The sequence below is a fragment of the Agelaius phoeniceus genome, chromosome 26, assembly GCF_051311805.1.
Source record: "Agelaius phoeniceus isolate bAgePho1 chromosome 26, bAgePho1.hap1, whole genome shotgun sequence".
Classification (NCBI taxonomy): Eukaryota; Metazoa; Chordata; class Aves; order Passeriformes; family Icteridae; genus Agelaius; species Agelaius phoeniceus.
In genome coordinates, this window is record NC_135290.1 from 650,857 (window position 1) to 672,914 (window position 22,058).

The 22,058-nt window shown below is 50.2% G+C and overlaps 2 protein-coding genes across 2 annotated transcripts; both read right to left on the minus strand.

Moving 5' to 3' along the window:
* Positions 1 to 7,648: 7,648 nt before the first annotated feature.
* HOXB5 (homeobox B5) lies at positions 7,649 to 9,400 on the minus strand. The gene is made up of 2 exons (XM_054653812.1): positions 8,851 to 9,400; positions 7,649 to 7,896 (listed from the first exon to the last, which is right to left on the minus strand). The coding sequence occupies exons 1-2, from the start codon at positions 9,398 to 9,400 to the stop codon at positions 7,649 to 7,651; spliced, it is 798 nt and encodes a 265-aa protein (XP_054509787.1).
* A 3,431-nt stretch (positions 9,401 to 12,831) lies between these two features.
* HOXB6 (homeobox B6) lies at positions 12,832 to 17,676 on the minus strand. The gene is made up of 2 exons (XM_054653814.2): positions 17,256 to 17,676; positions 12,832 to 13,091 (listed from the first exon to the last, which is right to left on the minus strand). The coding sequence occupies exons 1-2, from the start codon at positions 17,674 to 17,676 to the stop codon at positions 12,832 to 12,834; spliced, it is 681 nt and encodes a 226-aa protein (XP_054509789.1).
* Between the last annotated feature and the right edge of the window lie 4,382 nt (positions 17,677 to 22,058).

The following is a 22,058-nucleotide window of genomic DNA, read 5'->3' on the forward strand; positions in this document are numbered from 1 at the left end:
CAAAATAAATCAATGACGTTCAAGATGGCCCCAGCACGGCATCGCGACCTCGAGCTGCTTTTTGCACCCCCGAACCTCACAAATTCTGCCCCCCATCCCAAATTTCTCGCTGAATAAACCCCGGAATTGAATTTTATGGGCGAAATTTCGCCCTTTTTTTTTTCACCATTCAGCAGCACCCTGGGCATGGGGGTTGTAATGAATGCAGATCCTCATCGGGGCTCTGGCAGCCCGGGGAACCGCGGGTTTGGGGGAAAAGAAGGTGATTTAGGGGCTTTTTCCCCCCTTTAAATCCCTGGTGATGACAGGAAACCTTCAGGGCGAGCACACAGGACAAGGGGACAGAAAAAAGGGGAATTTGCTATAACGGGACTGTTTTAGGGACAGAGCCAGGTGAGCTCCCAGCGAGGGTCCCCACGCGGCATTTTTGGGGCAAAAAACCCCAAATTTCAGCGCGGGGCGCTCCCATGACCCTGAAACTCTGGAGCAGGAAAGCTTCGCGCAAATTTTCGGTTTTTGCCCCAGGATTTGGCTGTGCCGGGGGTGCGGCCCGGGCCTGAAGCGCTTTGTGTTTGTCCTGTGCTCTGCAGCTGCGGAAGGAGCGATTGTCCCGTGCCTGACGTGTGCCACGGAAGGGGCAGCAAGGATGAAAAATGCCCAGGAAAATGCGAATCCCCGCCTACCTGCACGGTCAGAGCTGCGCTTTCCTGTTTACTCTCCTCGCGCTTCCTTTCGCACCGAAACGGGCGGGGATTTTTGGGGTTTTTTGGGGTTTTTTTTTTGGTTTTTTGCGGCGGTCGGAATTCATTTTTTTTTTCCTTTAGAAAAAGGAAGCCTGGGCCGGGCCCGCGCTCAGCCCCTGACCCCTCGCAGGGTGGGAAATGGGAGGCGGTGACACCTCACAGGAAGAGGGAGGCTGGGCCGAGAAAAACACACACACACACCAAAAAAAACCCCATAAAAAACCCAAATAAATCCCGAAAACCGCAGCTTTTTGGGAGGGAAAACCTCCATGAACAGCCCCAGAAACGCTGCAGGTAAAAATCAGAGATCCGGGGCTGGGGGCAGAGAGGTGGGGCGGGAATTGCAGCCGGGACGCTCCAGGCAAGGAAGGGAACAGGACAGGGTGGGACCCGGGGTCACCCCAGCAAGGAGCTCGTGCCGTGGATGAAAACCCCACTGGGAAACCCCAGTGAAAAACCCCATAGCCAAAAACCCCAGTGAAAAACCCCATAGCCAGAAACCCCACTGGGAAACCCCAGTGAAAAACCCCATGGGAAAAACCCCACTGAAAAACCCCATGGGAAAAACCCCACTGAAAAACCCCACAGCCAAAAACCCCACTGGGAAACCCCAGTGAAAAACCCCATGGGAAAAACCCCAGTGAAAAACCCCAGTGAAAAACCCCACAGCCAAAAACCCCAGTGAAAAATCCCATAGCAAAAACAGCACTGGGAAACCCCACTGAAAAACCCCATAGCCAAAAACCCCACTGGGAAACCCCAGTGAAAAACCCCATAGCCAAAAACCCCACTGGGAAATCCCAGTGAAAAACCCCATGGGAAAAACCCCAGTGAAAAACCCCATAGCCAAAAACCCCAGTGAAAAATCCTACAGATAAAAACCCCACTGGGAAACCCCACTGAAAAACCCCATGGCAAAAACCCCAGTGAAAAACCCCATAGCCAAAAACCCCACTGGGAAACCCCAGTGAAAAACCCCATGGCAAAAACCCCAGTGAAAAACCCCATAGCCAAAAACCCCATAGACAAAACCCCACTGAAAAACCCCATAGCCAAAAACCCCACTGGGAAACCCCACTGAAAAACCCCATAGCCAAAACCCCACTGAAAAACCCCATGGCAAAAACAGCACTGAAAAATCCTACAGCTAAAAACCCCATTGGGAAACCCCAGTGAAAAACCCCATAGCCAAAAACCCTATTGGGAAACCCCACTGAAAGATCCCATAGCCAAAACCCCACTGGGAAACCCCACTGAAAAATCCCATAGCCAAAAACCCCACTGAAAAATCCCATAACCAAAACCCCATTGGAAAACTCCACTGGGAAACCCCACTGAAAAATCCCATAACCAAAAACCCCAGTGAAAAATCCTACAGCTGAAAACCCTATTGGGAAACTCCATTGAAAAATCCCATGGCTAAAAACTCCACTGGGAAACTCCACTGAAAAACCCCATAACCAAAAACTCCACTGAAAAATCCCATAGCTAAAAACCCCATTGGGAAACTCCACTGCAAAATCCCATAGTGAAAAACCCCACTGGGAAACCCCACAGCCAAAAACCCCACTGGGAAACCCCACAGCCAAAAACCCCACTGGGAAACCCCACTGAAAAATCCCAGAGCTAAAAACCCCATAGGAAAACCCCATAGTTAAAAACCCCCTAGGAAAACCCCACAGCCGAAAACCCCACTGAAAAACCCCACAGCCAAAAACCCCATTGGGAAACCCCACAGCCAAAAACCCCATTGGGACAAGCCCCACAGCCAAAAACCCCATTGGAAAACCCCACAGCCAAAACCCCCATTGGGACGAACCCCAAACTCTGCTTTTTCCCCCTCAAAACCCCACAGTGGCTGCAGGCACGAGGTGGATTCAAGGTCAAAAACCCCAAACTGGGGCTCCTGTAGGACGAGCGGGTTTGGGAGGGAACTTTGTCCAGAAATGCCCAAAAAACGAAACTTTGGGAGTGGGGATGGACGGACGGACGGACAGACGGACGGATGGACGGAGGGATGGATGGATGGTCCTGGAATTTGGGGAACACGAGGATTTTGGGGTCCAGGCACATCCCAAATCCCCACGAAAGCCAAGATTTGGGATCAGGATGGGAGTTGGGATCAGGACGGGATTTGGGATCAGGATGAGATTTGGGATCAGGATGGGAGTTGGGATCAGGATGAGATTTGGGATCAGGATGGGATTTGGGATTAGGATGGGAGTTGGGATCAGGATGAGATTTGGGACCAGGACGGGATTTGGGATCAGGACGGGATTTGAGATTAGGATGGAATTTGGGATGAGGATGGGATTTGGGATCAGGATGGGAGTTGGGATCAGGATGGGATTTGAGATTAGGATGGGATTTGGGATCAGGACGGGATTTGGGATCAAGACGGGATTTGGGATCAGGATGGGATTTGGGATCAGGACGGGATTTGGGATCAGGATGGAATTTGGGATCAGGACGGGATTTGGGATCAGGATGGGATTTGGGATCAGGGTGGGATTTGGGATCAGGGTGGGATTTGGGATCAGGATGGGATTTGGGATCAGGGTGGGATTTGGGATCAGGATGGGATTTGGGATCAGGACAATTCCATTTTTAACCCCAGAAGGGCCGGGGAAGGTGAAGAAGGCGAAGGCCAAGGCCGATCCCACCCCAACAGCACCAAACCTCCCAAAATTGGGTACAAATCCTCAATTCTGAGCCCAAAATCCCCTTCAAACAGCAACTGCGCCTGAAAATCCCACAAATCTCTTTATTTCCCCTGGGGATGACCCCAAATCCCCCAATTTCCAGAGCTGGGCGGGCTCGGCCCCGAATTTTGGGAGCCACATGGAGCAGGAGAGGAGAAAGAGCCCGAGGGAGGAAAAACGATCTCCAAAGTGCGCGAAAATGGGGGAAAAAATGACAAAAAATACAAAAGGAGACGGACATGTGTCCACCAAATGTGGCGCCAGGGCGAGAGAAAGGGAGAAGGAAAAGGAAAAACAAAAGAAAAGGGGAAAAAAAAAAGGGAAAAAAAAAAGCAAAGTTTGCTGCGAATCCCAGGCCCGCCCCAAGCCCCGGCAGCGCTTTGGCTCCGAGCTCGTATTTTAAATTTAATTGGATTTTTACCAAGGGAGGGAAGGAGGGAGGAGCCGCTTCAGGTGTGAAGATGCCACAAGTGAAATTCCCCCCAAAAAAAAACCCAAAAAAAAACCCCAAAAAAACCCCAAAAAAACCCCCAAAAAACCCCAAAAAAAAACAAAAAAAAAACCAAAAAAACCCAAAAAAAACCCCAAAAAACCCCAAAAAAAACAAAAAAAAAAAAAAAACCAAAAAAAGCCCCACAGCGGCATCTCCAGGCTGGGAATTTTGGGGTTTTTCCCCCATTTTTTTTGCTCCACCTGCCCAAATTCCGCGGGGCCACCTGCCCGGCTCAGCCAATGGCCCCAAATTTTCCCGAATTTTCTTTTTTTTTTTTTTTTGGCAGGGAAAGGGAGAGGGGCGAAGGCGGCTCGGGGGGCTCCAGATGCAGCAGCAGCAGCAGCTCCTGGGGTTATTTATTATTTTTCTGTAGCACTCGAAGGCCCAGACACAAGAGTGGTCATTCAGGGTCTCCAGATGGCAGGGCCGGAGCGCGGAAATGCGAGGACACCCGATCCTGCTCGGTGTCTGCGGCTCGCTCGGGGGGAGGAAACCCAAGGGGGGACGGAAAAAAAAGAGAAAAAAAGGAAAAAAAAGAGAAAAAAAAAAAAAAGAGAAAAAAAATTTAAAAAAAAAAAGAGAAAAAAAGGGGGGAAAGAGAAAAAAAAAAGAAAAAAAAAGGAAAAAAAAAAAAAAAAGAGAAAATAAGGGAAAAAAAAGAGAAAAAAAAGGAAAAAAAAAGGAAAAAAAAGGAAAAAAAAAAGAGAAAAAAAAGGAAAAAAAAGGAAAAAAAAACAAGAGAAAAAAATTAAAAAAAGAGAAAAAAAAGGAAAAAAAAGAGAAAAAAAAAGAAAAAAAAAGAGAAAAATAAAAGGCCCGAGGCAAAAAAAAAATTTAAAAAAATTCACAAAAAATCAGCAAAGCACGAAAAGCACCGCAAATAAATAAAAGAAGCCCCGAGGAGCCCAAGTAGCCAAGGGGAGGCGGGAAAAGCGGAATTTTCGGGGCGAGCAGGTGAACAGGGCAGGTGAGGCCATTGGGATGCAAATGGCCCCGAGCCGCCTCCTGTCCCCTCTCGGGGCCAGCGCAGCCCCAAACTTGGCCTCGCGTCCCTGCCGGGCTTTGCACAAGGGATTTGCAGCAAATTTTCACCCATTTCTCTCTTTTTTTTCCTCAATTTTCCCCCATTTTCCAGCCCGAGTTCCCTGGGAGCTGGGCTGGGAACCCCTCCTTAAAACCGGGATTAAAACCCGCAGAGTCCAACCGAGCCCCGCCAACAGATTTTTTAGGGGTTTTTTTTGTTTTTTTGGGGTTTTTTTGGGGTTTGTTTTTGAAAGCAGAGAATATTCGAGGAACTTACTCGGAGCGCTGCCGTCCCTGGGCCGCGCACAACATTTGCTCACCCCGCGAGTGCAGCGTTTATCTCTCATCTGGAAAAGCGCTCACCCGGCGCTGCCCCCGACGAGGCAAAGCGAGCGCTTAAAGTGTCACTTAACATTCTGGGGAATGTGAAATATATCGGACATTGTCAACTCCCCAAAACCATAAAACCAAACTTTATGGGGCTCACGTGACCGCGGGGAGCCAGTGAGGGGTATCTGGCTGAGCTCCGGGCCACTTTTACGATCTAACTTCGAGATAAAATCCCCCCCTCTATCCGTTTTGACATCTTTAAATGTCACGGAGGCACTTTTGGGAGAGCCCGCGATTGGTAAAAAAAAAAAGGAAAAAAAAAGAAAAAGAAAAAAAAATTAAGGAAAAAAAAATAATAATAATAATGAGCAAGGGGAAGGCGAGCAAATGGTTTGGGATCTGACAGATCCACTTCACATCCCTCTCAAAATCACTTAAGAAGTACCCAAACAGTGGCAGAGATTAAGTTTGGTAAGTTCCGAGCTCAACTTTCCTTGCTGCGAGCCTGAGCGGGGCTGCGGAGGTGCCAGAGGCGTCGCGCTAAGCTCGGCTTTAGACCGAGCTCTTCTGGGCCGGCCCAGGGGCCGATTTTGGCCATCGCTGCCGGTGCGCGGGGGCGGCGGTTTCCGAGTTAAGCCGGGACTAAGAGGTAAAACCCGGCCGGAGCAGCAGCGCAGGGCTCAGCTTTAGCCAGAGAGGTTCCGATTTCTAACCCGGCTCTCCCAAACCCGCGGCTCTGCGCTGCCCGGCGCGGCCTCTGCGCGTCCCAGCGCGGATTTTGGGGGGGTTTTACCCGGCCGGGCACCCCCAGAGGGCTCGGGGAGGGTGCGGGCAGCGCTGGGAGCGGCGCTGGGGCCGCTCGGGGCGCGGAAATTCCGAAATTCCCCTCGGCCGGGGCGGTCGGGGCGCGCTCGGCGCTTTTGGGGGCGCGTTCGGCGATTCTGGGCGGATTTCGGGGCAGAGCCGGGGGGATTTTGGGGGATTTTGGGAGATTTCGGCGCATTTTGGGGCGTTGCCGACGCCCAGCGGAGGCTGAGGAGCGGCCGGGGGTTCCGGGGGGCTCGGGGGGGACAAGAAGGCGCCCGGGAGCCTTTGTGAGTCGGGGAAACGTTTATTGGAGTTGCAGTAAAGCTACAAACAAATACAAAAAGCTGCTTGGCCGAGGGGTCCCCGGCTGCGAGACACCACAGAGGCCATTTTTACACAGACACCGCACTCACTCTGCCCACTACCACCCGGCTATGACTCACGGCAGAAATATTCCTAATATTTACAAACACCAGGGCACCCCAGCGTCGCCCTCCGCTTTTGTACATTGATTTTTTTTCTCTTTTTTTTTCTCGTTTTTTTCCCTTTTTTTTTTGGTTTTTTTTTTTTGAGTTATTAATTATTGGTATCATGATCCATTTTTAATAGTGAAGTTCACTCACGTCTAAGAGCACGCCTTGGAATGAGGCCGGGATTAGAAATCCCGGCCTGGAGTTTGGACTAAAACACAGACTGGACAATTTTAAGACAGAAAGATACAAGAGCTGCTTCTCTTTTTTTTTTTTTTTTAATATTTTTTTTCTATTTTTTTTCCATTTTTGTTGGGTTTTTTAAAGACTTTTTTTTTTTTTTTACTGCGACTGTAGTGCAGGAAGCCCCGATTTTCGCTTAGGCAGAGAAACACTCACCCAAGAGCAGGAAACTCGGAAAAAAAAGGGGAGGGGGGGGTAGAAAATTTAAAATAAAAAACAACAAAAAAAGAAGAAAATCCCAGCAAATAAAGCGAGAACCGTATCTGTTCTGGATTCATAAATAAGTTATCACATTCAAGGGCTCACAGAACACATGCCAGCTTTCCAGAAAGCACCAAGGGAGCACGGACACACACATTTAGAAGAACAACGAGAGCAGGAGGAGCATCTGGAAATAAAATTTAATATTTTTTTTTCCTTGTTTTTAAACAAACAACAACAAAAAACCCACAAAATCTTGCGGGAGGGAGCTCAGTCCTGGCCTGAGGGCACCCCCAGGAGCCGCTTTGGGGGCGATCAGCCCCAAGGGTGCCTCGCTGCGCCGTCCTCCCAAACCGCGCATCTGCCGCCGCTTGCTTTATTCATTATTCACTTTTGATTTCATGATGCACTTTTGATTTCATTATTCACTTTTGATTTTTCATTATTCACTTGATTTTTCATTATTCACTTGATTTTTCATTATCCACTCGGGGCTTTCGCTGTGGTTTTGGGGTTGTTTTTTTTTTTTTAAATTTTTTTTCTATTTTATTTTTTTTTCGCCTCCTCCTCCTCCTCCTCCTCTCCTTCCTCTTCGCCTCCTGCTCGTTCCGGCCGCGGTTTTTTGGCCGCCGAGGCTCAGGGCTGGAAGGCGCTGCCGGCCGAGGCCAGGCTCATGCTTTTCAGTTTGTTGTCCTTCTTCCACTTCATGCGGCGGTTCTGGAACCAGATTTTGATCTGGCGCTCGCTCAGGCAGAGCGCGTGGGCGATCTCGATTCGCCTCCTGCGGGTGAGGTATCTGTTGAAGTGGAATTCCTTCTCCAGCTCCAGCGTCTGGTAGCGCGTGTACGCTGTCCTCGCCCTCTTCCCGTCTGGTCCGGTCATGTCTGGGTAACACGGACAACACCGGGGTTGGGGTTTGCTCTTTCTGCTCGCATTTCCTCTATTTTTATTTCATTTTTTTTTTCGCCTATTTTTAAATTTTCAGGCCTATTTTTCGCGCTGTTAATTTTTTTTTTTTTAACAGTAGAAAGCTGCGAATTGCCCCCAATTTACAGCACCCCCCCCGTGTCTCCTTCTTCTCCCACCCCACCTCGCCCAGGTGTGGAGCCCCCCGGCCGCTCCAGACCCCGATTCCCACTCGTGTCCGTCCCTGAGCAGCCCCGGGCGCCGCTGCCCTGGCTCCGCTCTCCCTCCCGGCTGCTCCCGGGCAGCTTTGGGGCCGCTCTTTCCCCCGGCAGAGAAACCGGGGATTTTGGAGCTCGGGGCCGGCTCTGCCCCTCCCGGGGCTCTCCTGGCGGCTCTGGGGCTTTGGCAAGGGCGGCTCGAAAGGAAACCGGGGCAGGACGGGGCTGCGAGCCCCATCTGCGCCTCCAGCTCCGTTTTAATGCTCGATTCTTCCCTTTCCTCCACCCCGAGGAACCCCCCCGGCCTCGGGTTTTGAATTTACCTTCTCCCACCACCCGCGCGGTGCGAGGGCTTCGGGAAAGCGCCGGTTTGGCGGCGGGGAGGGCGAGAGGGAAAATAAAATCGGCCCCCAGAAACACACGGACACACGCAGCCCCCCCCCGGCCCTCCGCAGGCGCCAGAGGCAGCTTTAGAGCGAGAAATACAAAAGCAATAAATAGCTGCGATTCTGATCAAAGCGCCTCCGCGGAATAAAGGGAAGGAGGGAGCGGAAAAAAGGAAAAAGCGAGCGGGGCTGGGGGGTGGGAGGGAAAAAAAGAGGGGAAAGGGGGGAAAAAAGAGAAAGAAACAGAGAAAAAGAGCGAGGTGGGGTTGGGGGGGGATGTGCGGCAAGAAATGAACAGGCACAAGGACGGAAAAAGAAGGAGCTGTACCATGGCTAATGTGAAGTTTCCTCATCCAAGGGAATATCTGAGGTGCCTGCCCTTCTGTCGCTGCCGTGGAGGTCGCGATGGGCTCTGCCTGCGCTCGGGGGATGCTGCTGCTTATTGGAGTGCCCTCGTCGGCTCCCGAGGACGCGCTGGTCTCGTCTAGTTCTGTGAAATTTGTGTTGGTGCTGCTGGCGGCAGGAGCCGGCTCGGAGGGGGACGGGGCGGGTTTGCCGCCGTGGCTCTCGCTGTTGGAGCAGGGCAGGGAGTCGGGAGAAGATAAGGAGCAGCTGGACGCCTGTCTAAACCTGCTCTCCTGAGCTGGAGAAGGGAAACCGCGGGAGCTCTCGCCCACAGCCCCAAAGTGACTGGAGGAGGCCGAGCGGTTGATGCTAAGGTCCATCCCATTGTAGTTGTAGCCATAAGAGCTGGAATGCATGGTGCTTGAATCTCTGTAAGAACCGTTCATGGAACTGCCGGTCCCATAATTTAGTAACTGATAGTCGGGGCCATTTGGGTAGCGCCCTGAGAACGAGTTTACAAAGTAAGAGCTCATTTGGGTTATTTTGGAGGGCTTGATTTGTGGCTCGTGGTCGTTATAACCCCGTGCTTGACGATTTATGATGTATTAATGAATTATAGCGATGCACTGTACTTCGTTTTTGCTATGTATGCGGCCAAATATGGGGGGAGGGTGGGGGGTGCGTTTGGGCGTCACGTGCTTTTGTTGACCAGTCGTAAATTCTCGCTGATGACCTCAAGAGGTAATTCATGCTCTATGGTTACAAATAATGACGAGCGCCGAGCCGCTTTAGGCCCAAAGTCGCCCCAAATCCGCCGCCGCCATCGCCCCCCGCCTGGGCGGAGCGCGCCACCTGCCGGCCGCGCCGCGCCACTGCACCCTGCGCCCCCCCTTCCTCCTCCTCCTCTCCCAAAAAAAAAAGCAAAAAAGCAAAAAAATCAAAAAATCCCCGTCGCCCCCACTCGGTTCAGCTCCGTTTGGCTTTTTTGCAAAAAAAGGAGAAAAATGTATTTCAAAAGAAAAAAGGTGGGGAGTGAGGAGAGGGTGCGGCGCGTCCCAGGGCTCGGGGTTTTCCTGGAGAAGTCTCGGTGTTGGAAAAGCGCTGGAGAAGTTTGGGATGAGGTTTTGGGTGCCTGGGAGGCCTCTGGGGGGATCCGCAGTTGGAAGGGCTGGCGAGGAGGAGCTGCGGGTGATTTTTGGGGCGCTTTCTCCGTGGAAAAGTCGAGGTTCCCTCGGCCAGGAGCTCGCACCTCAGCTCTGGAGGGGAGAAAAGAAACTGGGGGCAAAGACGGGCGGGAGAAAGGGAAAAGAGGCGAAATCCGGCCTTGGCAGCGTTGGTTTTTAGGATGTTCCTGCTCCTGAGCGTTTCCACGTCCTCTGTGAGCCTCGGGCTGCGAGGTTTTCCCTTCCCGTTTGCTGCCCTGCAAGGAACATCGGGGAGCAAAAGCGCTGGGAAAGCGGGGAGAGCGCTGGGAAAGAGCTGGATTTGTTTTAGGCATTTTTTTCCTCTTTTTCCTCTCCTTCTTCTCTTTTCTCCGTCTCTCTCCTTGTTGATTTTTTATATTTTTTTTCTTTTTTTTTTTCCTTTTTTTTTTGTTTTTTTCCTTTCCCTCCTTCCGAGGCACTTTCGGAATTTCACGCGCTCGCCTGCAACTCGTTGGGAATTATGCGCCATATTGAAAGTGACATATAATTATAATAATTACGGGCAATGAAAAGCGTGGCAATAATAGCAAATGTCCTACAGCTGTGAAGCTTCTGCATGAATTGATTTTAAGAGCGGCTGGCATTAAAAAAGCGCCTCGTGGCGCGGGGGGGACGCGCTCCCACCCGGCGCTTTCTGGTGGCCACGAGCTGCGCCCCGCTCGCCCCTTCCCGGAGCTTTTCCAGCCCTAAATCCCTCAGCAGATAACAAGAAACAAAACCACCAAAAGATTCCTCTCCTCTCATTCCATTCCCCCCCCGCGCACACCAAAAGTTGGGGATTTCGCAAGAAAATTCCTCGCTGAGGAGCGCGAAACCTTCCCCGTCCCGTCCCCAGGCAAGGCAAGGAGCCGCTGGCCGGAGAAAATAAAAATTTTGCCCTTTCCAAGGAGCGAAATTCAGGATTTCCCCCACTTTTTTTGCCCCAGTTTAAACGGGCGCTCATTCCCGGCAATGGGAATTTTCAATGAGGATTTTCAAGGAGAATTTTCAATGAGGATTTTCAAGGAGAATTTTCAATGAGGATTTTCAATGAGAATTTTCAGTGAGAATTTTCAATGAGGATTTTCAATGAGGATTTTCAATGAGGATTTTCAATGAGAATTTTCAATGAGAACTTTCAATGAGGATTTTCAATAAGGATTTTCAATGAGAATTTTCAAGGAGGATTTTCAATGAGAATTTTCAAGGAGAATTTTCAAGGAGAATTTTCAAGGAGAATTTTTTTTTTTCCGGGGGTAAATTCCTTGGAAAGCTGGAATATTTTTAATTTTTTATTATTATTAATTTTTTTTGCGCCACATTTCTCTTTGATTCGGGCGCACGGAGCGAGGGGAGCAGATGTTTGAAAGATGCTGGGCAAATGTTAGGTGGCTTGGGCGGATAAATGGGAGCGCGTTTTTGCCCGTTTCCTTGATTTATCGTGGAGACGGGACGGGCGTTCCGTCATAACTCTTTGTACTGTAACAATAAAAAGAAAAAGAGAGAGAAAGACACAGAGAGGGAGCGGTGCTGAGGCAGAAATGGCAGCCAGGAAATGCTCCTGGCCAAAGGGCTCCCAAAAAAAAGGGGGGAAAATCCGAATTTTCTGCGATCCCGCGCAGGGCCAGGGGACATCGTCACCCGGAGGGCGGCGAAAATTCTCCTTTTCAGCCCCTGGAAAAGGGAAAATTCGGCTCCAAGCAGCGCCAAGAACGACAGGGGAGGGCTGTGGGGTGAGATCGAAGCCTTGGCTTTTATTAGAGAATTCCATGTTCATACCTAAGACAAACTCCAAACACAACACGTACAAAAATTAATAAAATAGAACTTTCTGTCGTTGTTCTTCTCGGTTGTTTTTTTTTTCTTTTTTTTCTTTTTTGTTTTTTTTCCTGCAGCCTCGTAGGTAGTACTCAGTTCTTTCAGTAGATTTCGGATTTTTAAAATAAAAAAATTTAAAAAGGCAAAAAAAAAAAGGAAAAAAATAACAAAAAACCCAAACACCCCACCCCAACCAAAAACAAACAGCCCCAAACTAATTACAAAGAACCTCAGGGTTGGATTAATTTACCAAAGGAGTAAAAAATTAAAAAAAATAATTAAAAAAAATAAACATAAAGAAAAGAAAAGGAAAAAAACCCCAACTTATGCCAACCGTGCATGAACCATTTGTACAAAATTAGATCAATAAACACCCCAAATGACAGATATTGCAGCACTTCCATTAAATACAAGAGTTAGCGGATTACTAACAGTGACACCAAGGGTAGAAACACGGCTAGGAGTCCTTTTTTTTTTTTTTTTTTAATTTTTTTTTTCCTTTTTTTTCCCCTTTTTTTCTCTTTCCCTTCCCTTCCCTCCTTCTCTCTCTCCGTCTCTTCACTTTTCCATTATTATTCTTGCGGTTATTATCGTTATTATTATTCCATTTCGTGGAATAATAATGGGAGGGAAGGGGGGTGCAGAGCGGGAGGGAAAGGGCAAAAAAAACCCTCAAAACGCCGCTAGAAACCCGATTAATTCTGCATTTTTTTGTTTGTTCCTGGACAAAACCAGCGGGGATCGGCGCGTCTGCGGCCCAAACTCCGCGGCTGCTGCGGGATTTGCCCCAGCGAGGAGCGGGAATTCCCTGCACCCCTCACCCCCTTCCTCAATTCCAATTTTTTTTTAGCGTTTTCTGAGTTTTAAATAATTTTTTGTCGTTGTTGTTGCTTTTTTTTCTCTCTTTTTTTTTTTGAATTTTTTGAATTTTTGTTTTAATTTTTTTCGGACGTTTTCCCGCATCACTCGGCCGCTTTCTCCTCCTCCTCCTCGGCGCTGAGCTGCGCGGAGCTGAGCAGTTTGTTCTCCTTTTTCCACTTCATGCGGCGGTTCTGGAACCAGATTTTGATCTGGCGCTCGCTCAGGCACAGCGAGTGCGCGATCTCGATGCGGCGCCGCCGGGTCAGGTAGCGGTTGAAGTGAAATTCCTTCTCCAGCTCCAGCGTCTGGTAGCGCGTGTAGGTCTGGCGGCCCCGCCGGCCGCTCGGCCCGAAGGATGAACCTGGGGGCACAGAGAGAGAGAGAGGGGAAAATCAGCAAAAAAACCAAAAAAAAACCCGTAGGAAACGGCCCGGGGAAGGCGGGGGAAAGATAAAAATGTGTAGGGAAATGGGGGGGAAATATAAAAAAATGTGTAGGGAAATGGGGGGGGAAAAGGGGGAAAAATATATAAAAATGTGTAGGGAAATGGGGGGGAAATATATAAATGTGTGTAGGGAAATAGGGGGGGAAAGGGGGAAATATAGAAAAAAATGTGTAGGGAAATAGGGGGGGAAAGGGGGAAATATATAAAAATGTGTAGGGAAATGGGGGGGGAAATATAAAAAAATGTGTAGGGAAATGGGGGGGGGAAAGGGGGGAAATGTATAAAGATGTGTGTAGGGAAATAGGGGGGGAAAAGGGGGGAAATATATAAAAAAATGTGTAGGGAAATAGGGGAGGAAAAGGGGGGAAATATATAAAAATGTGTAGGGAAATAGGGGGGGAAATATATAAATGTGTGTAGGGAAATAGGGGGGGAAAGGGGGGAAATATATAAAAAAATGTGTAGGGAAATGGGGGGGGAAAGGGGGGAAATGTATAAAAATGTGTAGGGAAATAGGGGGAAAAGGGGGAAAATATATAAAAATGTGTAGGGAAATAGGGGAGGATACAAGGAAATAGGGGGGAATATAAAAATGTACAAGGAAATGGGGGGGGATATAAAAATCTGTAGGGAAATAGGGGGAAAAGGGGGGAAAATATAAAAAAATGTGTAGGGAAATGGGGGGGATACAAGGAAATAGGGGGGAATACAAGAAAATAGGTGGGGGATATAAAAATGTGTAAGGAAATAGGGGGGAATATATAAATGTGTAAGGAAATGGGGGAGATACAAGGAAATGGGGGGAAAAGGGGGGAAAATATAAAAATGTGTAGGGAAATGGGGGGAATGCAAGAAAATAGGGGGGAAATAGGGGGAAATACAAGAAAATAGGGGGAAATATAAAAATGTGTAAGGAAATAGGGGGGAAAAGGGGGAAAATATAAAAATGTGTAAGGAAATAGGGGGGAATACAAGAAAATAGGGGGGAATAGGGGAAAATATAAAAGTGTGTAAGGAAATAGTGGGGGATACAAGGAAATAGGGGGGATATAAAAATGTGTAAGGAAATAGGGGGGGATGCAAGGAAATAGGGGGGAAAATATTAAAATGTACAAGGGAATGGGGGGGAAATATTAAGATGTGTAAGGAAATAGGGGGAACTACAAGAAAATAGGGGGAAAAGAGGGGAAAATATAAAAATGTGTAAGGAAATAGGGGGGGATACAAGGAAATAGGGGGGGATATAAAAATGTGTAAGGAAATAGGGGGGAAAAGGGGGAAAATATATAAATGTGTAAGGAAATAGGGGGAATACAAGAAAATAGGGGGAATATAAAAATGTGTAAGGAAATAGGGGGGGATACAAGGAAGTAGGGGGGGAAATATTAAAATGTGTAAGGAAATAGGGGGGAATATTAAAATGTGTAAGGAAATAGGGGAACTACAAGAAAATAGGGGGGAATATAAAAATGTGTAAGGAAATAGGGGGGGTACAAGAAAATAGGGGGCAAATAGGGGGAAATACAAGAAAATAGGGGGGGATAGGGGGGAAAGAGGGGGAAATAAAAAAATAGAAGAAAATAGGAGGAAATGCAAGAAAACAAGGGGGAGTATTAAAAAATAGAAGAAAATAGGGGGAAAAGGGGAATTAAGGGGAAAATAAGGGGGAATTAAGGGAGAAACAGGGGGAATAGGAGAAATGGGGGAAATGAGGGGAAATGGAAGAAAATATAAGATAGCAGGGGGGGAATAGGGGGAAATGGAAGAAAATTTGGGGGGAAATAAAGGGAAATGGGGGGAATTAGGGGGAAATAGGGGGAAATAGAAGAAAATAGAGGGAATTAGGGGGAAATAAGGGGAAATAAGGGGAAAGAGGGGGGAAAGAGGGGGGAAAGAGGGGGAATAGAAGAAAATGTAAGGAAATAGGGGGGAAAGAGAGGAAATAGGGGGAGTTAGGGGGAAATGGGGGAAATCAGGGGGAAATAGGGGAGAATTAGGGGGAAATGAGGGGGAACAGCGGAAATAGGGGGACACAGAGGGAAATAGGGGAAAATGAGTGGGAAACAGAGAAAAATGGAGGGAAATAGAGGAGGGGGGAAGGAGGAACACGGAGTTCGATTTGGGGACGGTGCAGAGGGGGCCGCGCCTCCCCAGGGCCCTGAGCGGCTCCAGGAGGGCACGGGGGGCGGCCAGGGGGGCTTGAGCCGGGCTTTGGGAAGGGGGGGATTGAGCCGGGCTTTGGAAAGGGGGGGTTTGAGCCGGGCTTTGGGCAGGGGGGCTTGAGCCGGGCTCAGGGCAGGGGGGCTTGAGCCGGGCTTTGGAAAGGGGGGGTTGAGCCGGGCTTTGGTAAGGGAGGATTTAAACCGGGCTTTGGGCACGGGGGGTTTGAGCCGGGCTTTGGGCACGGGGGCTTTGAGCCGGGCTTTGGAAAGGGGGGGATTGAGCCGGGCTTTGGAAAGGGGGGCTTGAGCCGGGCTTTGGGCAGGGGGGTTTGAGCCGGGCTTTGGCCGGGGGGTTTGAGCCGGGCTCTGGAAAGGGAGGATTTAAACCGGGCTTTGGGCACGGGGGGTTTGAGCCGGGCTTTGGGCACGGGGGGTTTGAGCCGGGCTCTGGAAAGGGTGGATTTAAGCCGGGCCTTGGCCGGGGGGGCGTTAAGCCGGGCTCAGGGCAGGGAGGATTTAAGCCGGGCCTTGGCCGGGGGGGGTTTGAGCCGGGCTCAGGGCAGGGAGGATTTAAACCGGGCTTTGGGCACGGGGGGGGTTGAGCCGGGCTTTGGAAAGGGTGGATTTAAGCCGGGCTTTGGCCGGGGGGGGTTAAGCCGGGCTCAGGGCAGGATGGATTTAAGCCGGGCTCAGGGCAGGGAGGATTTAAGCCGGGCTTTGGCCGGGGGGGGGTTAAGCCGGGCTCAGGGCAGGGAGGATTTAAGCCGGGCTTTGGCCGGGGGGGATTTAAGCCGGGCTCAGGGCAGGCAGACAAGGCCAGACCCATCTCGTTGGGATCCTGAGGCCCCTCCAGGCGCTGCCGCCCCCCGCCCGTTCCGCCCCGGCGGCAGGGCCGGGATGGATGGGGGCGTTTAGGCCATAATGAAGTGAATCGATCTGCCCCGAGCCCGCTCTAAAGAGCGCGCAGCGCTCGCTGTCCCCGCGCTAATGGGCATCAATTTGGAACTTAAAAGGCAACAAATGCGTCTAAACACGGGCAAGGAGAGCAGGGAGGCTGCTGGTGTTTTTCTTTCTACCCCACCCCGTACCCCACCGCCTCCACTTATCTGATTTTTAAAAAATTATTATTGCAGTTCTGATTGAGGAAACGGCACTTAAAGGAGCCGTGCATCACCGGGGAGGGGGGCAAGAGAACCAGGAAAATCCTCCCCAGGCAGACTTTTCATTACGGGCGAGCCGCATTAAAAATGCAACCGTCTGCCTTTCAAATATTTAAACACTTTTTCCGTCATTTAATTCTGGCTCGGAGAGAGAGGAGAGGGAGAGGGAGAGGAGCGGGCCGGGGCTGTGTGTGTGTGTAAAGTCACCGAGATCTGATTTAGAGGAGAAATCTCCGTGTGCGTGTGGGGCACAGACAGAGACAAATCGCTGTCGCTGAGTGACACGCGAACAGGAATGTGGCAAAAAGAGAGAGGGAAAAAAAGAGGGAAAAACAGGAAAAAAAACAAACAACAAAACACCAAGGGAGGGAGTGGGAGAGAAATGGAGAAATTCAGAAATGGAGAAATGGAGAAATGGAGAAATGGAGAAATGGAGAAATGGAGAAATGGAGAAATTGAGACATTGAGACATTGAGACATTGAGAAATTCAGAAATTCAGAAATTCCGAAAGAATTCAGTTCTGGGGTGGGAGCGTTTCTAGCTCGGGCTGGAGCGGGGGCGATCTCGGAAGTTTTGCTGCGTGTTCGGAGCCCGAGTTCCCCCGCTGGAAGTTTGGGCTCTAAAACCGAACCTTGCTCCTGCTCCCCTCGCTCGCTCTCTCTCTCTCTGTCTCTCCCCCTCCCTGGCGGTAACAAATAAGAAAAAGGGGAGGGAGGAGGAGATTGATGCATTTATTGCTGGAAAAGAGAAAACTCACTATTGCAAGAGTTCATCCGCTGCATCCAGGGGTAAACCGGCGCGGAACACTTTTGCTCCTCGCTCTCTCCGAAGGCGCTTTTGCCGTGCGCGCAGTCCTTGCGCGCCTCGGCGCCGAAGGAGGGCACCTGGTCCAGGCTGGGAGGGGCGCACGCCGGCTCCTTGTCCCTGAAAAAGCCGCCGGGGCCGTAGTCGCAGGCGGAGGCGCGGCCGCCGAACGCCGCGGAGCTCTGCTGGTAGTAAGGAGAGGAGGAGGAGGAGGAGGAGGAGTAGCCCTTGTCCTGCGCGGCTCCATAGGTGCCCGGGTAGTGCCGCAAAGGGTCCGCGTAGCCCGAGGGGTAGAGCGGGAGCTGTCCCAGGAAGGGCTCCTGCCCCGCCGCCAGGCTCACCGGGAAGGTCGAGTTGACAAAATAAGAACTCATCGGAAAGGAGAGAGACACAGAGAGGAGAGAGATTCCCCCCTTTTTTTTTTCTTTTTTTTTTTCTTTTTTTTTTTTTTCCTTTTTTTTCCTTTTTTTTTTTTTTTTTTGCGCCGCGTGTGTGTGTGCGTGTGCGTGCCGTCCTTTTTTTGCCCGGGCTTTATGATTTGTTGTGTTTTATAGTCCGAGTGGTTTAGCTATTAGCGCTATATCGGAGATTGGGTTTTAGCTGAAGGGAGATGGCGCGGTGCCAGCGAGGGACACAAGGAAATACAACCATCTGATCACGGGCTGACCAATAGCAGGCGCCTGAGGTTGCAAAACAGCACCCATGAGGAGCCGAGATTGCACCAGGGACCCCCAAGAACAAACCGTCCACCCCCTTTTCCCTCCCTTTTAAACAACAGAGCGGCACCCCCTTAACCAAATAGAAAATCTCTGCCGAAAGGAGCCTTCTCCTCGCGAGCTTCATAAATAAATAAACGCGCGGTGCCCCCGCTCCCCTCCTCCTCCTCCTCCTCCTCCTCCTCCTCCTCGCCCTCCCCTCTTCCTCTCCCTGCCCCGGAGCGCGCCCGTCCGCGCGGAAGGCGCTGCGAGCGCCGAAATTTTCGTATTTGCCCCCAAAAACCGCGCGCGGGGTCCCCGGCGGAACCGCGCGGAGCGGGGGGGGGAAAGAGAGAAAAAGAACAAAAAAATTTTTAAAAAGTTCATTCCCGGCGGCGGCCAAAGTTTAACCCCGGTGCCGAAATGAGCTCGGGGGGACGGGGCGGGGAAAGGGCGGAAAAATGGAATTGGAAAGTTGCTGTGGGCCAAGTTCGCAAGGAGCCCGCGGCGGGGGCTGCGCCGGGCTCGGGAGCAGAAACCGCCCTGGACAAGTTCAGCGGCTCCGCGCCGCGCTAATTAGCGCCAATTAACGCCGCCCGCCCCGCGCAGCCCCAGCGCAGCCTCCGCCGCCTCTCCGCGCCCTTGTCGGAAAAGCTCCGCGGTTCGGGAGAGAAATGGCAAATGGAAAACACTGGAAAACACTGGAAAATCCTGGAAAATCCTGGAAAATGCTGGGAATGTTCCCTCCGCGCTCCGGCCGGAGCCGCTCTCCCCGCATTGTGCCCTCTTGCGTTTTTTGTTAATGCCGGACCCGCGCCCGACCTTTTCTGGCCAAAGGCGAGCTCGGGGCGAGGGGAAAAGCGGAATTTATCGAGGGGGGGTTCAGGGCAGCGGAGCCCCCCCCGTTCGAGCCCCTCCGCACCCCCAAACACCGATTTGCGCCCATTTAAACCCCGCCAAAGGTGACGCCGAAAGTCCCCGCGCCCCTAAAGCTCCGCTTTGCGCTGGGGTTTTAAATTGGTTTTTGGGGTTTTTTTTGTTATTTTTGCTTGGCCCGGATTTCCTGGCTTGGCTCTACCTGCGCATCCCCCCCCGAGCTCCTCGCTGGCTCAAGGTGGGGTTGAGGCTCCTCTCGCCGCTTTTTTTGTTTGGTTGGGTTTTTTTTTCTTTTTTAATTTGGCTTTTCGAAGGGGAAAACCAGCCGAGGCAGCGGACAGACGTGGCCAATAAAAAAAAAAAATCCAAAAATTAAAAAATAAAATTAATTAAAATAAAATTAATTAAAATAAAATAAAATAAAATAAAATAAAATAAAATAAATGAAAATAAATTAAAATAAAATAAAATAAAATAAAATAAATGAAAATAAATTAAAATTAAATAAAATAAAATGAAATAAAATGAAATAAAATAAAATAAAATAAAATAAAATAAAATAAATTAAAATAAAATAAATTAAAATAAAAACAGATAAGAGGAAAAGAAAAAAACGAAAAGAAAAAAATTAAAAGAAAGAAAGGAAAATGAAAAGAAAGAAAGGAAAATGAAAAAAAAAGAAAGGAAAATGAAAAGGAAAAAAGGGAAAAGAAAACTAAAAAAAAAGGAAAAGCGAATCCACCTCAATTCCGCCCTGCAGCGTTTATCAAGGGGCTGTTTCCTGTCCGAATTTGTAACCATCTGTCTGTGGGGGCCGAAATGAGATCGGTGCCAGGGATCTGCGATTTCCCATCCTCGGGAGGCTCCGAGCGGCGGCGGCGAGCGCGGCTCGGTGCTTTGGGAGCCCGAGTTTCCAGCGGCCGCGCCGGGAGCGCTCGGGGCCGCGGGAGCGTCCCGGGGGTGCCAGAATTGAAGGAAATTACAGGAGCAGGAAGCGGCCGCGCGGCCGCCGCGCCCTCCCCGCGATATCGCTGCTGTTGCTCCGTGCAGAGTTTCCCCTTTGTGCGCCGGGCGCGCCCCAAGTTGCCGGGATTAAAGTAAAAATTTCGGCAAAATAAAAAAAATAATAATAATAAATAAATAAAATTAGGTGGAGAGGGAGCGATGAGTGGGGAAAAAAAGAGGAAAGAAAAAAGGGGGAAAATGAAAAAAAGAAAAGTGGGATTAGGGGCTGAAGGGCTCAGCAGGAGCCGGCGGATGGGGCGGGGGATGAGTTGCGCAATTTCTGCGGCTCCGCGAAACGGCGGCGGTTATCGGGAGCCTGCAGCCCCGCACGCAGGGTTGGGTTATTTGGGGGGCAGAGAAATGGGATGTCCTGAAAAGGGGCAGAGAAATGGGATTTCCTGAAAAGGGGCAGAGAAATGGGATTTCCTGAAAAGGGGCAGAGAAATGGGATTTTCTGCAAGGGGCAGAGAAATGGGATTTCCTGAAAAGGGGCAGAGAAATGGGATTTTCTGCAAGGGGTAGAGAAATGGGATGTCCTGAAAAGGGGCAGAGAAATGGGATTTTCTGCAAGGGGCACAGAAATGCGATGTCTTGAAAAGGGGCAGAGAAATGGGATGTCCTGAAAAGGGGCAGCAAAATGGGATTTCCTGCAAAAGGAGCAGAGAAATGCGATGTCCTGCAAGGGACAGAGAACGCGATGTCTTGAAAAGGGGCAGAGAAATGGGATTTCCTGCAAAGGGCACAGAAATGGGATTTTCTGCAAGGGGCAGAGAAATGGGATTTTCTGCAAGGGGCAGAGAAATGCGATGTCCTACAAAGGACAGAGAAATGGGATTTTCTGCAAAGGGGCAGAGAAATGCGATGTCTGCAAGGGGCAGAGAATGGGGTTTCCTGAAAAGGGACAGAGAAATGCGATGTCCTGAAAAGGGGCAGCAAAATGGGATTTCCTACAAAGGACAGAGAAATGGGATTTCCTGCAAGGGACACAGAAATGGGATTTCCTGCAAAAGGGCACAGAAATGCGATGTCCTGAAAAGGGGCAGCAAAATGGGATTTTCTGCAAAGGACACAGAAATGCGATGTCCTGAAAAGGGGCAGCAAAATGGGATTTCCTGAAAAGGGGCACAGAAATGGGATTTTCTGCAAAGGACACAGAAATGCGATGTCTGCAAGCGCAGCTCGTGGGCAGCAGCGCTCCGCCGCAATGAAAATGTTTGCCTGGGGTTTTTCCGCCGCTCCTGGCCAATAAATCCCTCGAAATAGTTTGGGAAAGCAGGAGAAAAAAAAAAAAGGGGGGGAAAAAATAAATTTAAAATTTCTCACGGCCGCCGGCTCGCAGCGCTGCTCGCTGCGATAATTTGCGGCCGAAAGGGGCTCTTGGCTGAGTTATTTTTTTTGTTTTTTGGTTTTATTAAGAAAATAAAACCGCGCTAATCGAAGCCGGCCGCTCGCTAATTGCGCCTCGCTGACATCTCTGGAGATTAAAAAAAAAAAAAGATTAAAAAAAATCTTTCCTCTCGCTCCACCCTGGCCGGGCTCGACTGCCAAGGTGGGAAAAAATCCCCAGGAAAACGCCGAAGGCCGGGGCAGTTTTCATCCGGCGAGGGTCAGGCCCGCGCTGTAATTGATTTGCCACCTCTGATTCATTTAAACTCGAGCCCAGGGCTTAAAGCGCACTAAATCTCCGCGAATTGAGCGCTCGGCTCAGGGGTGGCTCCCAGTCCCCGTCCAAAGGCGGAATTTGAAATCCCAAGCGCCTCCAGTCCCGGGCCAGGCTGGGTTTGGGCCGTTTCTGCTTCTTTTGGGCGCCTCGGCTCGGGCGGGGGCAGCCGGGCTCAGACAGGAGCCCTGGGCTTAAGCCGGGCTTTGGGGGCTCCCATGGGCGCGGCTTTGATCGGATTTTGGCCTCACCTCCCTCCCAAAAAAACCCCAAAAATTCCAGGCTCGAGGTCTGCAGAGAAGGGGCAATAAAGCGGGGAGGGGGCTCGGCTTTAATCAGATTTCGGCCTCATCTTTTAAAAAAAACCCCCAAAATTCCAGGCTCGAGGTCTGCAAAGGGAGGAGCAATAAAGTGGGGAGGGGGCTCAGTTTTAATCAGATTTCGGCCTCGTCTTTTCAAAACAAAACCCCAAAAATTCCAGGCTCGAGGTCTGCAGAGAAGGGGCAATAAAATGGGGAGG

Excerpts from the sequence above, each read along its gene's own strand:
- HOXB5 (XM_054653812.1), bottom strand. The coding sequence starts at position 9,400 with ATGAGCTCTTACTTTGTAAACTCGTTCTCAGGGCGCTACCCAAATGGC. Across the intron at positions 7,897-8,850 it reads GAAACTTCACATTAGCCATG|ACATGACCGGACCAGACGGG; the intron begins GTACAGCTCCTT and ends CGTGTTACCCAG.
- HOXB6 (XM_054653814.2), bottom strand. The coding sequence starts at position 17,676 with ATGAGTTCTTATTTTGTCAACTCGACCTTCCCGGTGAGCCTGGCGGCG. Across the intron at positions 13,092-17,255 it reads GCGGATGAACTCTTGCAATA|GTTCATCCTTCGGGCCGAGC; the intron begins GTGAGTTTTCTC and ends CTGTGCCCCCAG.